General features: G+C 37.4%; 1 protein-coding gene and 1 long non-coding RNA gene across 7 annotated transcripts in view; one reads left to right on the forward strand and one right to left on the reverse strand.

Annotated features, from left to right (window-relative positions):
- Positions 1 to 19,041, forward strand: part of LOC115347980 — a 32,465-nt gene that overhangs the window by 9,413 nt on the left and 4,011 nt on the right. For all 3 annotated transcript variants that reach the window (XR_003925701.2, XR_003925702.2, XR_005933507.1), the window contains exons 2-3: positions 10,162 to 10,288; positions 13,001 to 13,047. This is a non-coding gene — a long non-coding RNA (uncharacterized LOC115347980). The remainder of the gene's footprint in view (positions 1 to 10,161; positions 10,289 to 13,000; positions 13,048 to 19,041) is intronic.
- The window catches only part of TET1 (tet methylcytosine dioxygenase 1), an 80,953-nt gene continuing 63,768 nt past the window's right edge, over positions 1,857 to 19,041 (reverse strand). For 2 of the 4 annotated variants that reach the window (XM_030029761.2, XM_030029760.2), the window contains 2 exons: positions 18,083 to 18,422; positions 1,857 to 13,024 (listed from right to left, as the gene is read on the reverse strand). In XM_030029761.2, coding sequence (XP_029885621.1) covers positions 11,883 to 13,024; positions 18,083 to 18,422 — 1,482 coding nt within the window. In that variant the 3' untranslated portion in view covers positions 1,857 to 11,882. Of the gene's footprint in view, positions 13,025 to 18,082; positions 18,423 to 19,041 lie in introns of those variants that run through there. The other 2 variants (XM_030029763.2, XR_003925700.2) reach the window with 2 other exon arrangements.

Here is a 19,041-nt window from a genome sequence, read left to right on the forward strand (position 1 = left end):
CTACATCAATATTCTATTACCTATATAATTTATATAAGAAATCTAAAATATGAGAAAGCACTGAACCCACCTTTAGGTGTTGAGCTCTACAAGATAAACTCATGTTTGGCAACCTTTCAGGGATGCCAGGGCTGGTAAATTTGGTTTGGTTTTGTTCCCACAAGCTATGGGTGAAGCTGTGTTTTAAAATCTCTGTACGTAATATGCTCCGTAATGTATAAGGAAATGCAGCTCTGACTGGGAGCACACTAGGCAATGGGAATGCCAGAGGAGGCAATATGCAGTTGGCTGGCAGTTCCTGAAAGGGAGCTGGAAAATGTTGCTTCTCATCAATGTCTCTCCCTTGATAATGATGTTCTTGGATCTGCTCCTAAGTCTTTAAGCGCCATTCAAAATCCACATGCTTTCTTAGACACTTGTGCTATAGGTTACAGGCTCTAATATCAAACCGTGGAACGCATAGCTCTGTTGAAAGATTTGATAGTACGGTTTAGAGAAGGCCTGGGGCAAGCTGGGAGCTGTTGCTATAAAACCCCAGTAATGATTATCCTCTAAAAAAGCAGCAAACTACATAGGAGAGTAAAGGCCTTCCTGTTGGATTACCGCATTCAGCTCCCAGGAACTAGATGCACCATATCACATAATGTATAGTTTATTACTAGGGAATTATTGAAGCCTGAGGATAGCAGCATTTTTCTGCCCTCTAGGAGATTCCAGTTATCTGGAAGATTATTTTAACAGCAGCTTTTGCTACTGCTCTTACTAGAGAAGGAAAAGAAGCAAATAAGAACATTCAGAGTTGTATTCTTCCTTTTCTTCAGGTCTAAAGAACAGGAATTCTGTCTAGTCTTATTGTTCTGCACTAAAATGTCACACAGTAAAGTGGACTAGCGCTGAGGTCTGTTTTGTCTTGAGAAAAAGTAACATACCCTCTGATTCAAAGCAAATAAAAGCTGGACTGTTTCCACTGGATGGGAATTAAAAGCCACAGTAAATGATTCCTATAACCTTGCTCTGCCAGACAGGGCTGGTAGAAAAAAGAGATGCTGTGTAGATGTGTTCACAAACCATTTTGTCCTTTTTAGTCAGAAGATGAAGAAATTCAGAATTTTCTGGCTGCTTCTCTTGCTGTACAGCTCTGCCTGGGACAGGTCAGTCCTGCATGAAGCAAAGGCAGACTGATGACAGGGACCAGATAGCTGAGTGATTTATGCCCATCCCTTTCCAATGCAGAAACCCCGCTGACTTGGGTGAACCCACTGTAGTCCTATAGGGCTGAGTTCATTCATAAATGTATTTCTACATGTAACAATGTTTATTAGTGATAAGACCAAAATTCCTGCAGGGAAAATGGCTCATAAAATGAAAATACTTTTATTAGCAATTATTTTCTTACTCCTCCCTTAACAAGATGTCTTACTGCCTTTTGTTTTACGGACTATAGGGTAAATTATATAAACATACAGAATCTAAAGACCAGTATTTTTATTAAGAGAAACTCCTTGCTATTGTCAGAACATCTTTGATGAGGTTCTCAGCACCCTCAGATATGCTGCAAGACTAGACTATTTCTACCTTTAGAATAAGTAATTTTTTAATTCCTTGTCTAAAATTTCAAGCCATGTAATGGTTTTAGATGGGGCACATATGTAGCATTATATGCTGTATTGTGAAGCAGGGCATTAACTTTGCTGTAAGTTGTATGGTGTAGGCTCTCCTGGCCTAAATTTTTAGTCTTTACATACTTCAGCATGACTTTATTTTGTTTTGTATTGGGAAAACAACTTTTACTTCTCACAGCAATTTACAAGAAGAAATGCGTGAAAAATGCAGGAAAGAAGAATTAGACGACTAAGTGCAAAATAGAAGTATAAAATTTATTTAAAACCACCCACAAAGTTCTGTGTAATCAGGAATGATACAATTTGTAATAGTCTTTTTAAAAACTCATGACAAGATTTAAAATATATTTTCAATTACAGTATTCATTTAGCCTTATTCAGTTAGGACAATAAAAAAAAAAAAAGAAAGTTTACGTTCTAAACAGATGAGACACACAAGAAAAATAGAACAGAACAGACAATTTCCACAACAACAATTTTTACATGTATGTTTCAATACTAGTATCAACATTTCAATGCATCTTGCTACATAAACATGAAATCATGTACAACAACTGCTTGCACCAAAAAACATAGCTTAATTAGATCTTTCAAGTAACATGCAGTCACAACTCACAAGTCTTCAAGTACTGCTGGTAAGGGTTCCCTTGTCTGCAAAGAAGATTTTAAGGTTCAGTTTCTCAGCTAGCGTAACTCTTCACAGCTTCACCAGCCTCATGAAGCTATGCTCAGTTATACTAGGAAAGAATCAGGCCCCAAATGTTTTTTGAGAAAAGAAGTAATTTTTGTACTTTCTCCTGTAAATACTGTGACATAATGAAGTGCTTTTTCTTTCTGATTTTTTTCTCCCTGTACATCATCTTTTGTTTAAAAAAGTTAATTCTATGTTCCAGATCTAAATACAGTAGGTTGAAAACTGGAAATAATCCAAAACTTCAAATTCAAAGTTGATAAATAAATATCAAATGCATCCCAAAGAAAGAAAAAGAAAGAGAGAAAAGAAGAAAGAGAAGGAAAGAAAGAAAATGCTGACTTTTTTTTTTTTTTTTTTTTGCTTTGGCATACTGTTAATTTTTTAATTTTGCGAAGCAGGAAAGAACTCATTAGCCATAGCATTTCAGTACAGTGTGTCCTTACATATTAACGTTCCTTCTTACGACAGCAAATTTTGAACAGTATTTATGACCTGGTATGATATTGTCACATTATGAAGAGCTGTCTCTTCCAAACCGAACAAATAATTGTAGAATAATTAATTGTTAAAGACTGAAGTGTCTGAATGTTTGTATTGGTTAGAACTGGCTTTCTTTTAGTGGTATTCGGATATCACATTTGTTTTTCTTGCCCACAGTTATTTTTTCATTTTGAGGACAAGAGATTAATGATGTTCAGATGCTGCCTTTTGAGTTGCATGGATTGGACTGGCATTCACAAAGTTAGTACGAAATCTGTTCTCATTAGGCTCTGCAGTATCACTGCAGTTTAGAAATTTAAGAATGAAAATAGATTTCCTTTTCCTCAAACTTTTTTTGAAAGAGAAGTTTGCATTGCATTGCATTTTGTAACTGCAATGTAGTGGGGCTTGATGCTTACATAAAGCTTCCATTGGCCGCAAGGGAAGCTCTGCATGACTCAAGCACGCAGGGCAGTGCCAACAGTTTCACTGTTGAGTATCACCACAGTTAGGGCAGTCAGAAAGTGTTGGCTTTTAGCTTTGTGTCTCAAAACTCACCCCAGTGTGACAACATCACACAATACTGCACACCCTGTTGGGTCTTAAGTCAGAAAAGAACGGAGTTCAGTAGATTGTCACAACCCCATTTTATATAATCAAGTAAAAGGGATCAAGTTATGATGAAGGGAAGCAAGTATCTTAAGAAAAACTACCAAAGCTTAGAAATAGTATTATTGACAATTCTGTGAGATTTCTGACCAGGCCATTACCTAGAGGTACAAATCTTTTACCACATTCTCTTTGTAGACAATGTTGGGAAAAGGACAGCCAACATAAGTGAATACTTAAAACCTGATAAAAACCAAGCCAGTTTCTTTTCAACCTGTATTTCTAAACTAAGAACAATCTGGATGTTACTCGCCAGTATGTGCACAATAGGGATATCAGGAAATTGATTTCAGATGATTGTACAAATCAGTCATTTGGTAACGGTTTTGATTTATACTACTGACCTTTTATACCATTATCAGTGTAATGGGATACTCTGAAGGATGTAAGCTAAATCGACATCCATTTAAGGCCCCTTTATCCTTTTAATGTGATGCAAAGGACAGTAGCATAAATGAGAATCAGGGCCTTCATTCTTATTTTAAGACGACTCCCAAACCCTAGACCCTTTTCCATTACAATATTATAATAAAAATACAGATATACATGTAAAATATTGATCAGGTCACAAAACTTTCCACAACAGTATTAAAATGTTCTGTGGCAACGACTGCAATACTGAACATCAAACTAGCAGTTCCCTTGCTCCACTGCAACAGCACTTCTTTGGAATACAGTTCATCTGCTGTAACTGGTAACTCTGTAGATTAACTGCCAAATCTGTCCTCCCTTCTTACGTATGTAGGTTTTTTTGAGGTCTACACCTGCGTCCTCTGACTTTATGAGGAAAGCTGGTAAGGTGTGCAAAGCGTTGAAAACAGCATTGTTAATCAGTCACACCAAACAGAGCAAGCCACCTTCACGTTAAGTTATTTAGCACCCCAGTCTTGCATTCACTGCAAGTATGCTGTTGGAAGATTCTAGCATTTTAATGTAAGTATGCGTGGAAAAATTACATATATATAATGGTCCAGTAGAAGAAAAGAGAAAAAGATACTGTTGTGGGAAGAATTAAGGATAAAGCATCGAGAAGCATCTTGTATCTTTTAAAACTGAAGTTAAAAGTATGCGGTTAAACACTGTAAGCAATATTGGGATGACAAAGTGGGGAACTGGATTGAAAAAAGAATCGTAAAGTCTTTATGTCTCAGAAGAAAACGGTGATGCTGATACCCCTATAGCCTTTAATAAAAGGCAGTAAACTACTTAATTATTTTCTGCTCAAGCTCAATCAATTCCACGTGCTGCTATAGAGGAAGAACATCTTTTTTCCAAGCAGTCCTATGTTAGTTAAGGCATTTAACTTACGCAATACTTGGGTTTCTCACAAGGACTATGACTGATCTAACCAGAAGATGTAAAGAAACACTCCTGCTCTTGTAATTGTGCAGGGTCTGCAGCATCTGTCTTATGTCAAGATTTGACCAGAACTGGTAGAGTAACTCGAAAGAAAAGAGGGCATTCTGCAGAGATGCTAGCAACAGAAGCAAAAATCTTGTAGCCTGAGAAGGGATGACTTTTCCTTCTCAGGGGGTGAGCAGTTTTCTGGTCTTGCAAAGTCTCTTTTGTTTGGCTACTTGCAGATATAAGAACAGAGTGTAAGAATTACCTCAAGAAATCTGAAAATTATCTGGAAAATTGATTATTTGATTTAAAAAGTAAGAAAACACTGATTGTGACAGATAATGAATTGTCCCTCTTTCTTAGAATGAAAAAAATATCCAGCTGTGATATTCTAGGCTTCCTATGAGAGAACATGGAAGTAAAAAAAGCCCTATAACTGTCACACATAGAATAAAAGATGACTGAAAGAAATTGATTTCAGAAGAGTCACGAGGACAATAAATTCTTACGATATTCCTGAGATGAAGTCTGGCTGATTTACATACAAAGCAGCGACAGTGTGCGTGGGGAATTCACGAGCAGGCTGACAGCTATATTGCTAATGCTGAGTACTGAAGCAGATCTGCAGAGGGATAGGAAAAACTTCTGGAGTAGTTACAAGCATTTAAAGCATTCAGCAGCAGGTTATAATGGGATCTAGCACTGACTGTGAAAACAGCTAACCACAGCAGACGGTCCATAAAGAGACCATGGAGTGAGAAAAGTGGCTGTAGCATTCAATGTCATCTGTACAGTGTAGAAAGCAATACGTACTAATCAACACTAGTCAAATTAAGTGTTCTTCAGGGAGACAACACAGCATTATGTAGAATTGAGTCTTCATAATTTAGTCAAGTATGTAAATGGCAGTATTAAACAAAAAGTTTTGCTCGCTCCTCTAAAATAACCAAAAATGTTTTAACAGGGAAGTAATAAACACAAAATATATTTTCAACCACTCTTTAGAAGAAGTGATCAGTATGTATATTGGTGCCTGATTAGATACTACTATTAGAAATCCTTGGTCTTTGAGAAAACCTCAAGTATAAAACTCTCTATGTACTTATAATTTTGCAGCAACATACTGGAGCAGCATGTAGACAATTTGTGAAAACTGTCTGACTAAACATCAGGTAATTCCAGAAGACACTGAAGCCAGTTTCTGTACTGTTCCACTAAGTAGCTACATCCTCAGGACTTTTGACACTGGCCACTCTGTTTAATCTTAAAGGAGAACATGAATATGTCACAGACTAAATAAAAAAGTTTACAAATTTAAAGTTAGAGATACCAGAAAAAGGGTCAATATAAAGAAGTACCTCCGCAATTACAACGTGTATGGAGAAGGCTGTCCTAAAAGCCGATTGTACCTTCACAGCTTTGCCTGCGACTTACTCGTGCTGTGCATCCCATCAGCTTTCCGTATTCTGTATCTTAATTGTGGGAAGGAGCAGCAGACTGGCGATGACAGCAGTGCTCGCTACCTTGTTCGTCTACACAGATTAAAGGAAGGGTGACCGACTCTCTCTCTCCTCTTTGTTTTTTTTGTTTGTTTGGTTTTTTTCCCCTTAAACCAGTATATACAGGCAGAGAACAAATTAGTTTCCAGAGGAACTGTGGAAAGAGATGAATTTATACATATATCCACAGCTGTGTGACACAAGGACACATCCTTACTGGTTAGAAACAATGCTGTAACACAGGCATTGCAGTGCAGCACCATGGTGTCACAATAATCAATGGCAACTTTCTCTACAGTTTAATTTTATGGAAAGATATTCCCTCTACACTTCCTCCAGAAAGTCAGATCAACACCTGATAAAATTAAGAAGAAAGCCAGAATTTCCAAATGTGATTGGACTGTTCCTCATCTCCAATTGTGTTATTTAAGATCAGATCATAGACAGCATCAGGGGTCACAGTTGGGCAGACACCTTTCACACAAGAAATAAAGCACAATTTTATGGAGGATATGTCACAAAGACCCTAATCTGAATTTTAGCAACCACAATAGACCTGAAAGAGAGTTTGCTCAACGCTGCCTGGATGTAACTGCTGTTAGCATATACAAAGTGTGGAAGTGGACATGCAGTTTAGTTTTTCATATATCTGAGGGCACAGTTATTTCTTCCTGTTAACCTAGAAATTACAGGATTTCTGTGGAAAAAAAGAGAAAAATCACATATATAAAAATGGATTACAAAGCTGATGACTGCTTGATAAAAGGAGCTAATTTAGAATCATAGAATCGTTTAGGTTGGAAAAGACCTTTAAGATCATCGAGTCCAACCGTTCTTTCACATGAGAGTTCACATGAGTTCTTTCACATGAGAGAAATTTCATGGGAAGTGAAAGGGCAAGATTGACCTTACATTTGAAGTATAAAACCATGAAGATGCAGTTTTACTAGCATGCTTCCATGCTAATCTCTCACTGAACAACCTATCAGATAAGAAAAATAAAAAAGCTGTCAAGAGCATAAGCCTGAAGGTGGTCTGAAATAGACCTGCCTGCATACCTGAAACTTGAGGTGAAGTTATTATGTCTCTCTATAGACCCTGAATCACTTCTCATGCTACAAACAATACAACCTCAGTGTTTAACCAGAAGTACAACATTTACTCCAAATCTCTCTCCATCTGTCCTTGCAAAAACTATTAATTGTAGGGTTGCAAGGGTCTGAGTCAGCACAGACTTTGGTCAACTGTTATCCATATCCATCCAGTCAAATATGAAAATTGCATGAAAGCTTGATGAATGAGCACGTTGCAGTCAATGGGGCTGCAGCAACGTAAACAGGACCCAAATTTAACCCACCAAATTTAGCGTAATACTGCGATGATGTTAAAAAGGTCTTTAAAAAAACCCTGAACAGTTGTATGTTACAAATAATCTTAAGTACTAAGGAAGTTGTCATTTACCCATGCTTAACATAAAAGGTTGCTTTAGATACTACAGTTATTTCCTGTTCTAAGTATAGAGAAGCACTGTCGTAGGTAAGATAAGGACTTTTAACAGCAGTTATTCCTAAGTAAAAGTTAGCTTAGAAAGTCCTTTAAAAAAAGAATAAATCTGAATACAACTGTTACAGCTAGAAAGTCACAAGTATTTGTAAGTCCTTAAAAAGCTTTTTGGATCTTGTGACTAAAATATTTATAGAAATAATTTTTTCTATTTCCTGTAATACAATAGCATGCTACAAATCAGCAAGCGCAGAGAAACTGCACGAGTAAAATTCACTGTTTAATTGGGCGTGACTGCAGTAACTCCAACAGGGACTCAGCGAGCCAAACAGAACAGGCTCCTGCAGAAAGCACTACTCCTTCCCTCCAGTGTGAAGGTGGAGTGGTGGTACTGGACCCAGTGGAGAAAGGGATGAGGGACATTTCTTCTGGGAAGTCAGAGGTGTCCCGTGTTGGATCACAACACTTTTTGCTAGCATACTGTGAAAAAGGATCAAAAGACAAGCACACCCCACCACCAGCCCACACCTGAATGCATTTTCTGTTTTTTTTCACCGAGAGCACAGTGCCAGCTGTTGGAAACCAAGTAAAATATGCAGGTCTGACCTAGCCAGCTACCTTAATTTTAGATCCTGCTCTTGATCTGGCCATCCTGGAAGGACTTTGTTAAGGGGTAAGAGCAAATTACAAGTGGTTGTGTGGCCTGCAAAGGAAAGCAATACACCCACAGATTTGCAAATTTTCAGAGACAAATACTGTTATAAAATGATAACCTTACTCAAAACAACATAATTGGTGTACAAGACTGATAAATATTCTGAAATGTTACAATAAATAGCACACAGTTGTAAAAACAGTAAACAGTTGCATTTTCTATTCCGCAGTACAGCAATAGAAAATATTAGCTTCTCAAATCACAACCTGCTGTGTGCCACAGCAGGAAGTAAAAGTGGCCAGCTAACCTGCCTGTTAGGTACACGTTGAAAAAAGTAGTTACGTGATAGACAGTCAAGGAAAGAGCACCGCGAATGATATTTTATTGTATAGATATTTTTCTCATGTAAGTAATCTTAATAAAGTAGTAACTGTGAGTTTTAGCACCTATCAGTTAATAGCATTATGTTAAGATATACTTTTCTCTGTTAAAATTGCCATTTAAAAAAGGTAGACCTGGACTTACTTGTGAAGTGACTTGCCAGGGGCTATGTTTGGAGGTATCCTTTTAGATCCACCTTTCAGGTTCTCACTTCTTTGAGGGAAGCTGCTGGTTTTTCAGTGGAACATTTTTATCTTTGAAGTCTCCAATCATACATAACTAAGTTAAACATGGGCATTTGTACGGGAAGATTCAAATAAAAATGATCCACTTTAATGATCTGAACATGTTAAAAGTTAAAGCGATGGCTCTGTAACTTACTAATTTTTTTGTAGAAAAATTGTTATTCACATGGGAGTGCTGAATGATAAATGATTTTTTCAATTTGCATTATAGAAACTAAAGCTATCAGCACTATCAGTGAAACCAATAAACTAGTCTTTTCTGTAAATGATCGATTGTGGTGTTGGACAAGGGTTTTCAGATAGCAAATACATGAACGGAACAGCTAGAGAACGTACAGTACTACTTACTGTATGGACAGCTGGAATTCTTACTAATCTTCGGCTCACCAAAAATATACAAGTTTTAAAATGGAAATCTAAGGCACACAAAATACCATAATGATTTGATGTATACTGTATATTACATAGTCAAGAAGCATAAAACTGCTGGTACAAAACGATGGCATAATATTGTTTCTGTTTTATTATTATTTACAATCCCTTCATATCCTCTATTTGAACTAATATTAAGCTTTGAACTAAAATTTGCAGCATACCCGGTTTTTACAAATTTTACTTAAAATAGGTAAGATACAAAGAAGGGGTTCAATTCGGCCAACCTCTGCCATCAACATTTTTGTTAATTTTGACAGGAATCTGTAGAATTGAACCCAAGGTCATTACATAGTGATTGCTACTTCAGACCTTGCTCCTGCAAACACTATATGTGTATACATTTATACAGGAGAATAGTCTCATTGATCTACAGCCGCATTTAAGTATTTGTAGCACCAAGGTCCTAACTGGCACTATGTGTTAAAAATACAATTTGTGTACTTTTCGTACCGAAACTGTAAATATAGCGCTTACAGTTCAACTTTTCCAGGAAAAAGCACCTTGTCTAGGTTTTAAATAAAGCAGATCTAGATAGTTCATATTCCTCTGTTAAGCACCACTACATTACAATATTATCAAGTATATTATTAGTATCTTTTCACACTGGAAAACTCTGACCTCGTTATACCTACAGGTTACCCAGCCGGGGAGGACTCCGAGGCAGAATTAAGGTACAGCTTCGTCTCTGGGGCCTGATCCTGCAGCTCTCAGTCACGAGAGGAGTCCTGGCTTGAGCGGTCCTCCTGGCTCTGACTGGGCAGGTATGGCTACGCAGAGCTGTTCTCATGGAAGAAGTTGCAGGATGAGGTCGGTCCTTAGCTAACATTGTCATTTGGTAATTGGTTTAAATAAATAAGTTTAAAAAAGAAATACATAGGAGAGGAGAATCAGAAAGAAGAGTGGGATGCTACAGTATTTAAAAGCAATGGAGTGTCTGTTTTTCCTCTGGTTTAGCAAATACTCATTTCATGATATGTCACTTTTTCAACAGAAACGGAGAACATAAATTTCATATGTTTGGAAGGAAGAATACAACCCTTTCTACACGAAATGTAAAAATCACTTAAAAAAATTTACAAAACATTTTATAAAAAACTGAACTTAGAAAGCTGGTGAATATTACAGATACGTTATTCTTAATGAAAAATTTGCTGTTAAATATTAGAAATTTCATACTTTTCCAACACTTCCTTTGTATTTTCCCCAAATTAATTTTTTTTTTTTTTTCCAGAATAGAATAAGGCAACTCTAGGGGGTATTTTTTTATCCCAAAACAATCCTACCCCTGAGGCATTAGGAACATTTGGTTGTCATATTAACTTATAATGCTCCAAACGAATGAGACTTATGCACTTATTGCTCAAAGAAATCATAACAAATGCTGCCGTTAAAAAACCAAATAATATTCATAACTCCCAATAGCAACACACGTATTGACAAGACGTCTCCTAATTTCATGTTTTTACACTCTCTTGAAAATAATAAAATGTTTCTATATTTTATAACTGTTGTTTATATGCAACATAAAATCTTCGATGAAAAAGGGCAAGTCTAAAAACAATCACATATGCTATTAGCATACATACTGCAGCTGTAACAATATGGAACTCTACACAGCAAGAATAAAATGATTTCTTCTGTAGAGTATGCACAAACCTTAGACAATATGATCCTTATACTATACTATTTCAAGTTAATTTTAAAAATAGAAAGTGCTTTTAAAATATATATTTACAGCTTAAAAACAACTTCCAGCCATCATTACCAATAACTTCATTTCATACATAATGACAAATCTAGAGAAAAAAATTCATTGGTTTTCTAAAAGATTTATCTGCAATTTGGACTACATAGCAATGGTTGGAAGTTGTTAAAGCAATGGCACCATGAAGTAATAATTCAGCTTATTTATTTTTAACTGTTTGATGTGGTTAAGCACCAAGAGCTGTGTAGAGCTATTACTGTATAACTTGATTTAACACCATAAAATGTGAACCTGTTAAAATCCCTATAAATGATTTTTGTAGTAAACAGACTTGATTTAAAGCACCAAAATATAAATTCCTAAAGGTAATAAACTGAATGATTCAATCAAGGTTAATAACCTAAACAAAATCTTTTTTAGAATGTATTAAAACTATACAACTTTTTTTTTTTTGCTTAAAATGTGCTTGAGCACCACCAAATGTTAAAGTCACAGTTTAAGAAGAAATCCCCCCGCCTTTTTTTTTTTTACCTCAGCCTTAAAATGGTTGAGATGAGCAAATAGTAAACGACACGAGACTTGTTCTTTAACAGCACCTTAAAGAAACACTGTGTAACACTGCACCAAGAGGAGGCATTTGATACTAAAACCTATGCCCAATGGTTGTAAGGCCCTGCAACTCGTGTAAGGGCATAAGAAGATACTGTTATTACATTATCCTTAGTTACTGTTAATGCTCTGCGTGATGGAATTTGGTTGAACTCATTGTCTTCGTAAAAAATATCTCTGTTTTCACTTGTTTGCTTTGTTTTCCTGCTGCTAGAGTTTAGTTCAGTATTCTCCGTTCCTAATCTTTCAGCTTCTTTTTCTTTTTCTTTTGCCCTCTCAGCCATCTTCGCTTCCCACATGGCTAAACCATGTTTTGGCTCATTTAAATTTTTGTGTTGGTAGAAAACTAACGAAATTCTTGTGGGATGATTGCGGTTGGGTTTTTTTATAGGGGTGGTAGCATGGAGTTCACGTCTTGCACATTCAATTAAGATAGAACCATGAGAAGGTGCCACAGCAACCCCACCAATGTCATCATCCAAAAAATTGTGCTCGCTGTCTGACCACATTTCCTCAGCTTTTTCTTCAGAATCAGTCGGTTGTCCCAGTGCACTGTTTTGCTTTTCGTCAACACAGTCAAAATCACACATCTGTTCTCGATGGGAGCTGCCCTTTTCCATTGGGCATCCATGGGAACAGTCAGCTTCGTTTCCGACTGCATCCTTTGCTGGAGAGCTTAGCGGTACTGACAAATCACAAGAGCTGATCATCTGTGAAGAAGGAGAATTGTCTAACTGAAGCTGACAATTCCGTTTGTCGGGCTGATGTTCAAGTATAGTGGGCAGGGGGTCTTTATGGGCTGGGGGGCCTGGAGCAGTGACCTCTGGAAGAATCGGTGGCACACCATTCATCTTATCATTCAGCAAAATTCCAGTATAATCTTTGACTGACACATCAAAGTTCTTACAATTAACATAAGGTGTCACGTGAGGTTGCTTACTACTGCATTCAAAATACCCGTAGGGAACTGAAAAATCTTGTTGAATATTAGTCACTGCTGTTATGCCAGGCTTATGTGCTAAAGATGAATAAGGATGTAAACTATCCACCTTGAAGGGGGGGGAAGCTGTATACTGTTTTAATAAGGAGCAATTTTTAGTAGTGTTTGAAGTATGTTTCATGGCATAGAGGTGATCGGAAGTCTCCATTTTTATTCCAGGTTTTAAAGCATCTGTTTTGTTCCCTAAAAAAAACGCACACCAAAGTGTAAGTACTTTTCCTCACTTAAGTAATAAAAATATAACTTTTATAATATTTCATGCTTGCTTTCTAATATGAAAGATATACATGATGACTACAGATTTTTCAAACTAGTTATTTTTAGCTTTTTAGGGATACCTCTATGACTCCAAGTACATACATAAGAACCTTGCTGAATTAACGCCTTAACCTTTTCCAGTCAGACTGTTGGTATATAAAATAGAAAGGTATTTCACAGAGGGATGAATAAAATAAACAGATAAAATGAAATAACTACTCAGTCCTGATTCACACAGCCCAATTTTACACAAGCACTTGCCAGCAGCTGACTGCTGGCCTTCAGCACTACCCAGCCTAGCAGGAAGCACTATGTAAAAGTTTTTACATAATTGATGAAATTTAGTCTGTCTGAAATTAAGCCTGTGAAACAATCAAAATTCTTGGCTGCCTTAACCCCATATTACGATCAAAGGAAAAGTGTGTTTATAGATCTTGTCCATCGCAGCAAAAAAGTTACTGAATTACAATGACTCGTGCATTAGCAAGTAACTACTCAGAAATTTTCTTTAAAAAAAAAAAAAAAAAAGTATCTGGGAACATACTCCAGGTAAATCCATCCTTACAAAGCTGCATCATGTTATTTGGCTGTCTTCCATCTAATTGCCACACACTAATTATTTCAGATCTTTGTGGAGACATACTTGTTCAATTTATGTCAGCTCCCTAATCAATTTCTAGTCCTGGCACACTGCAGCTGTGCTTGTTTGTGGAACAGCCTCCTGAAATGACTCATTCTCGTCATGGATAAGTTCAATCCAGAGTCCATTGGCATAATGGGAAAGAATTCCGTTGACTCTGATGGGCTTTGCATCATGCCCTGAAATTGCTTTACATGTGTTTTGCTGGCAGACTGGCACCCCACAGAGAGCTCTCGCATATTCTCATAAAAGACTGTCTCTGTCAGTGTTTCTTCTTTGTTCCATAAATACACAGAACGTTTAATTGCTTTACCGAATATAGAAGAACTATTCTTTCTTCTATTCTGTCTTCTAATAATTTATAAATAGTGATGGATTAAAAACCATTCTTTCAATAGGAATGCAAAAAAGGCAAAGTGGGATAAATTATGGACACAATAGTTAGTATGCAAACACTGAAGTTGTGGAGGGACATAAGGAAGCCGCATCAGCTCTTTAAAAACCTTTTCGATGAAATCAAACTCAAAGCATTTAATTCAATTAAGAATACCCCTCCAGACCAAGGCCCTCCTCCAAAAGATTTGAAACACAGCATTTGAGAACTGCACTTTCCATCATCTCTGAAGAGAGACCTACATTCTCTGAAAAGGAGTTTTAACAACACACAGCACTCTCAAAATGGCCGTTGCTCCAGCAGCTTTCCCATCTCTTGCCAGAAGCTCCTTGCTCTGCAGGCCAAAGTAGCAGAGATTAAGAGAAGTGAATTCAAATGTATGGGTAGAGGGAAATCAGTAATGGTTCAGATAAGGTGGCATTGCTCCCCAGGAATATCTCCTGTTCAGAGTCTGGTGCACCTGCACTGGGAACTGTTGGCTGATGTAGTACTCTGCTGTGGCCAGCTGAGAAACCGTCTCTAAGTTGGTGGTTCATCTCCTGTTCTATCCAATATGGGCCAAGAAGAATTGCTAGTATTTATGGAGACAAAAAATAACCTTTCCGTCTGTAAAGTTTATTTGTCCAGAGTAATGTGGTTAAATGACAAGACTATACAAGGAAGGATGCAAGGCCTGTATCTTTAATATGTATTTTGTAATAATTTGGGATTTCAAAGGCTCTCAGCATTAGCACAAATGTAAAAATTAACAGTTGTGCTGCCTGCTGTTGGCAAAAGGTGCATGACAAGTGCACCCTATTTAATACACAACATTTCTACAAAGGACTTGGCACAGTCGAGATTCAAAGCAAGTCTTCACATATGCACGCTCTACCAAGCTGACTTAATCTGTCTTCAGCACTCAGAAGGTCCTCCTTACCACCATCTTCGCTGCCTGGTAAGGACAGTAAAGAGGACAAGAGAGTCCCCTTTCCCTTTTTAATTTCCATTTCTCCATGTGGTGAAGACATGCAGCTTAGAGGAGTCTCTCAAGCTTTCCAGGCTTCCCAGCTGGGGGATACTGCAATGGCTCTGAAATGACGGTCAGGCCTCCTTCAAAAGAGCATACTACCTCTACGTGATGGGCAATATGGCATAGCTGGCCTTGTGACTCCTTCACGATCCTCCCAGGCTACTCCAAAAAGCGATGGCCTCACACGGCCAAAAACACGACTTGATGGTATATACCACGGTTATCTCATCTCATCTAATTGCATGTTCTCCGTATTCTTTTTAATATTTAAAAAGCCAAACCAATATTCTAAACTCTTGTCCTCATTAGTAAATCGAGTACTATACATTACATACACCATTTATCAATACCTTTTCCTTTACAGTTGAAGTGTAGCTAAGTATTCTTTCATTCTTACATTAGGAGAAAATTTAATAGTAGTATCTGACTTGCTTAATGTACCTTTAGCAGTACTTTATTCACTGCTTACCTAAAACTATAGTCAGTATTCTTTTTTCTTACCCTAATAAGTTTTTCTATCTATTTTTACTATTTTTCAGTCCTTTGTCTTTAGTTCTATGTTTAAAAGGTGTGACCAGAATTGAATACCACTAGTAATATGAAGGGATCCCGATTTAAATAATAGTTTCCTCTAGTTTACCATCAGGAGTGACTACTAGATAGTCTAATTTCAACTCCTCTGACTGACAGGCCCTTTGATTTTGTTTTCATATAAAGCCTAACAATGTCAGCTAGACTAAAATTTTCCATTCCTCAGGACTAAAAGGATACCTGCCACTGGCAGAATGGAAAGAACCAATCAATAACTGATCCCCCATAACCGCAAAAGACCTGTATGTACAAGTACAATACTGTAGTATTCTAAATCCCTATTTTACAGATCTTTGCATTTTACTGTGGGTTAGGGGCAAGGCATCAGTGGTGTGCTGAGGTCTTTACCCAGCCGTCGTCCTGTATGACTAAACACATAAACAATGTGCATATATACTTCAAGTTATTTATCTCATGCAGAGCACACCACCTTGCCCTTTGCAAACCTGAACGTCCTCTGCCACTGCTGCCCAGTTAGCAAAGCCTCTCTGAAACTGTTCACATGGCCAACCGCAGCAATATGTGACATCGGCAGATTTGGGGATTACAGTGTTGACATCTGTTTCGAGGGATTCCACTATCGAAACTTCCATGACAAAACCTGCACTTTTATGATAGAAACTACATACTTCTATTCACATTCTTATTTTTCCATCTCTGAACAACTGCCTCACTCATAAAAGTATTTCTTCCTCACTCCATGACTTATTTTTATCAGCAGCCCTTTTAAATTACTTTACCAAAATACTTCAAGTCCAAACCAATTATGTAAGTTGGCTTGTTTACACAGTTATTTTATTATTTTTGCACGTTCAAGAAATAAAGTTTTGTGTTCCCAACGCATATGGCAAAACTCTGGATATTGTACCATTTGTTACAGCCATGTTTTTCAGATATCGAAGCCATGCCTATTTGTAACTACAGTGTCATGTACAGGTAGGCGGTTCGTAATTCTATTTCAGTGTTCCAAAACAACGTTCCAGTGAGATCAGACAATTTCAGAATTCCTTCCCAAACCAGAGCCCTCTAACGCTTCCAGGACTTCCAGTCCACCCTGAGCACGATGGAAGTTATTAATCATTGCTTCAGAGTTATTGTTGGACGTCGTCCTCAGCCAGAGGAGCCCTTTTATATTTGTTTCAAAGCCTGGACTGTGTCTCCCAAACTTGCATGTAGATTAACTGAATGTCTGTCTCATTTCCTAGGGGTGACAATAAAACTGCTTTTCTTGTTCTTATTCCATCTTGCTATATGCAACATTTATTGGTTGCCCTGACTCCTCTACTGAGACAAAGCAGGGTGCTGAGTGCCAGTTATGAAAATGTGTCAAATGGATTTTTTTTTTAAATGTTATCCCCCCAAAATGCAGATGTTGTTCTAAATACATTTAACTATTATTCCTCCCCTTAAATCTACTACATAATTCTGGATGTCTCTCATGAAATAAAATTCAAAATTATAGCAGGCTGACTAATGTTCCTCTCTCCTTCCTAAAAGGCAAACAGGCTATGCTTTAATTCCTTTTAATAATTTTTTCCCCCTCTGATCACAGAATCTAAGTCCACGGCTTCTTCCACTTCTTCCTTTTCTATTTCTCCTTACTGCAAAGTGCCATAGAATAGGTGTATCCTCTGAAGTACTGGTCCAAAATCTGACCCCAGGTACAACAGCATAAATCAAAAGCGCCTCCGCACAGCTCAGCCAAGTCACAATTCTATGTTGCACAAACACGTCCTGTAGCAGGAGGCTCTGGCCACAGTGATCTTCTTGTAACAGAACAACCGTGGCATACCTTTTACCTAGCTGCTGATGGATTCCTCCTCTCTGGCCCCTGCTAATAATATTTCACAGAACAATGTGAGAAGCACTGTCTTATTTGATAAAACCTGGGGTTTTTTGCAAATCTCTTGCTTTGCAGCAGTATCCATGCCATCGATAGGGAACTATCAACTCAGATTCCGAGAAAGCCATTGTCTTTCATAGGAAGTGGGTAACACAGCTCTTGTTCTTTCAAATGAGAGAAATTCGTGTCAGTTATTTAGATAAGCATTCCTACAACAGTATTTCAAGATTATCCTACTGCCATTATTTATTAGAATAAGGGAACTTGGCAATATTTCACTGGTGCTCACACACCACCACAAACTTATTTTTAGGCGATCACCTGTTTTTTTCCTGTGCCAAGAGAGAATACTGACTACAATGACTTGCTCATTAGCCCCTAAAATGCCAGCTATACAAGTATTTTATAAAACCGAGTACTAAGGAGCTTTTCCTTCCCCTCAGATGGGCAAGAGGCAACACAGTATCAGAAGAAACTGGCAGAATTTAATAAGCACCACTCACCTAAACAATGCAAAGTGTTGCCAAGATTTTCTGGGGCTTCAGTTTTCAGCTTTACTGGTGTTGGATATTTTTTATCTATTAATGGCTGCTTTTCAGTCAGGGTCCTCCTCGTGTCTGGTTTCTTTTTCTTTGTAGCTCTGAGAGGCTCAGCTAACATTCGTACTTCTCTGGGAAAAGCTGTGAGCACCTGTATGGCTCCGGCTTTTATCTTAGCTTCCAGTCCCTCTTCGGTGCCGAATTCATCCGTTTGTGAAATTTTGTAAAGAGGTAACACATGGAGCTGTTCATCGCTTGGAATCACCCCCACTCTCCGGTTATCTTCCTTCGTTAATGTACAGACCTGGCAAGAATAGAAACATTTACGAATACAACCACAGACATAAAATACAAAAGTTATTTAAATATTTAAGCAGTCGTCCTAGACTTCATTGTTTTCTCATAGTTTATGGCCTCAGTGCTATGGGTCTTTCAAATGCAAACATCTGAACAAACATTTTGTTTGATTTATGATGATGCAGAAAAATTATGTGTACTTGAAGAATAAGATCAAGACACATGTCTTGGACAGGAAAAAATGAAACTTTGGCTCAACTTGCCCTATCCACAAATACATGCCAACCTTGGTAAATAATCTGAGCTGTAAATATACTGTAAATTCCTAAGCATTCAGATTTTTTTGTTTTTTATACATATTTGATGTTCAAATTCATTTTTAAGGACTAAAAAATATGAAAAAAGAAAATACTATTTTTGGATCGAACAAGAAGTTTCTATGACATGGAACTGTTTTTGTTTTTTGTTTTGGCTGGCAAATGGAAAAAAAACAAAAACCAAACAGTTACTCATACTGCTCTATATTCTTAGCAATCTCAGCTCTAACTCACTCCCTCCCTCCTTATACACACTTTCTTAAATTAACACCCTTCCCCAACTATGACTGCCTGCTGTAGTGAAGTCAT

This window comes from Aquila chrysaetos, chromosome 11 (assembly GCF_900496995.4).
Source record: "Aquila chrysaetos chrysaetos chromosome 11, bAquChr1.4, whole genome shotgun sequence".
Classification (NCBI taxonomy): Eukaryota; Metazoa; Chordata; class Aves; order Accipitriformes; family Accipitridae; genus Aquila; species Aquila chrysaetos.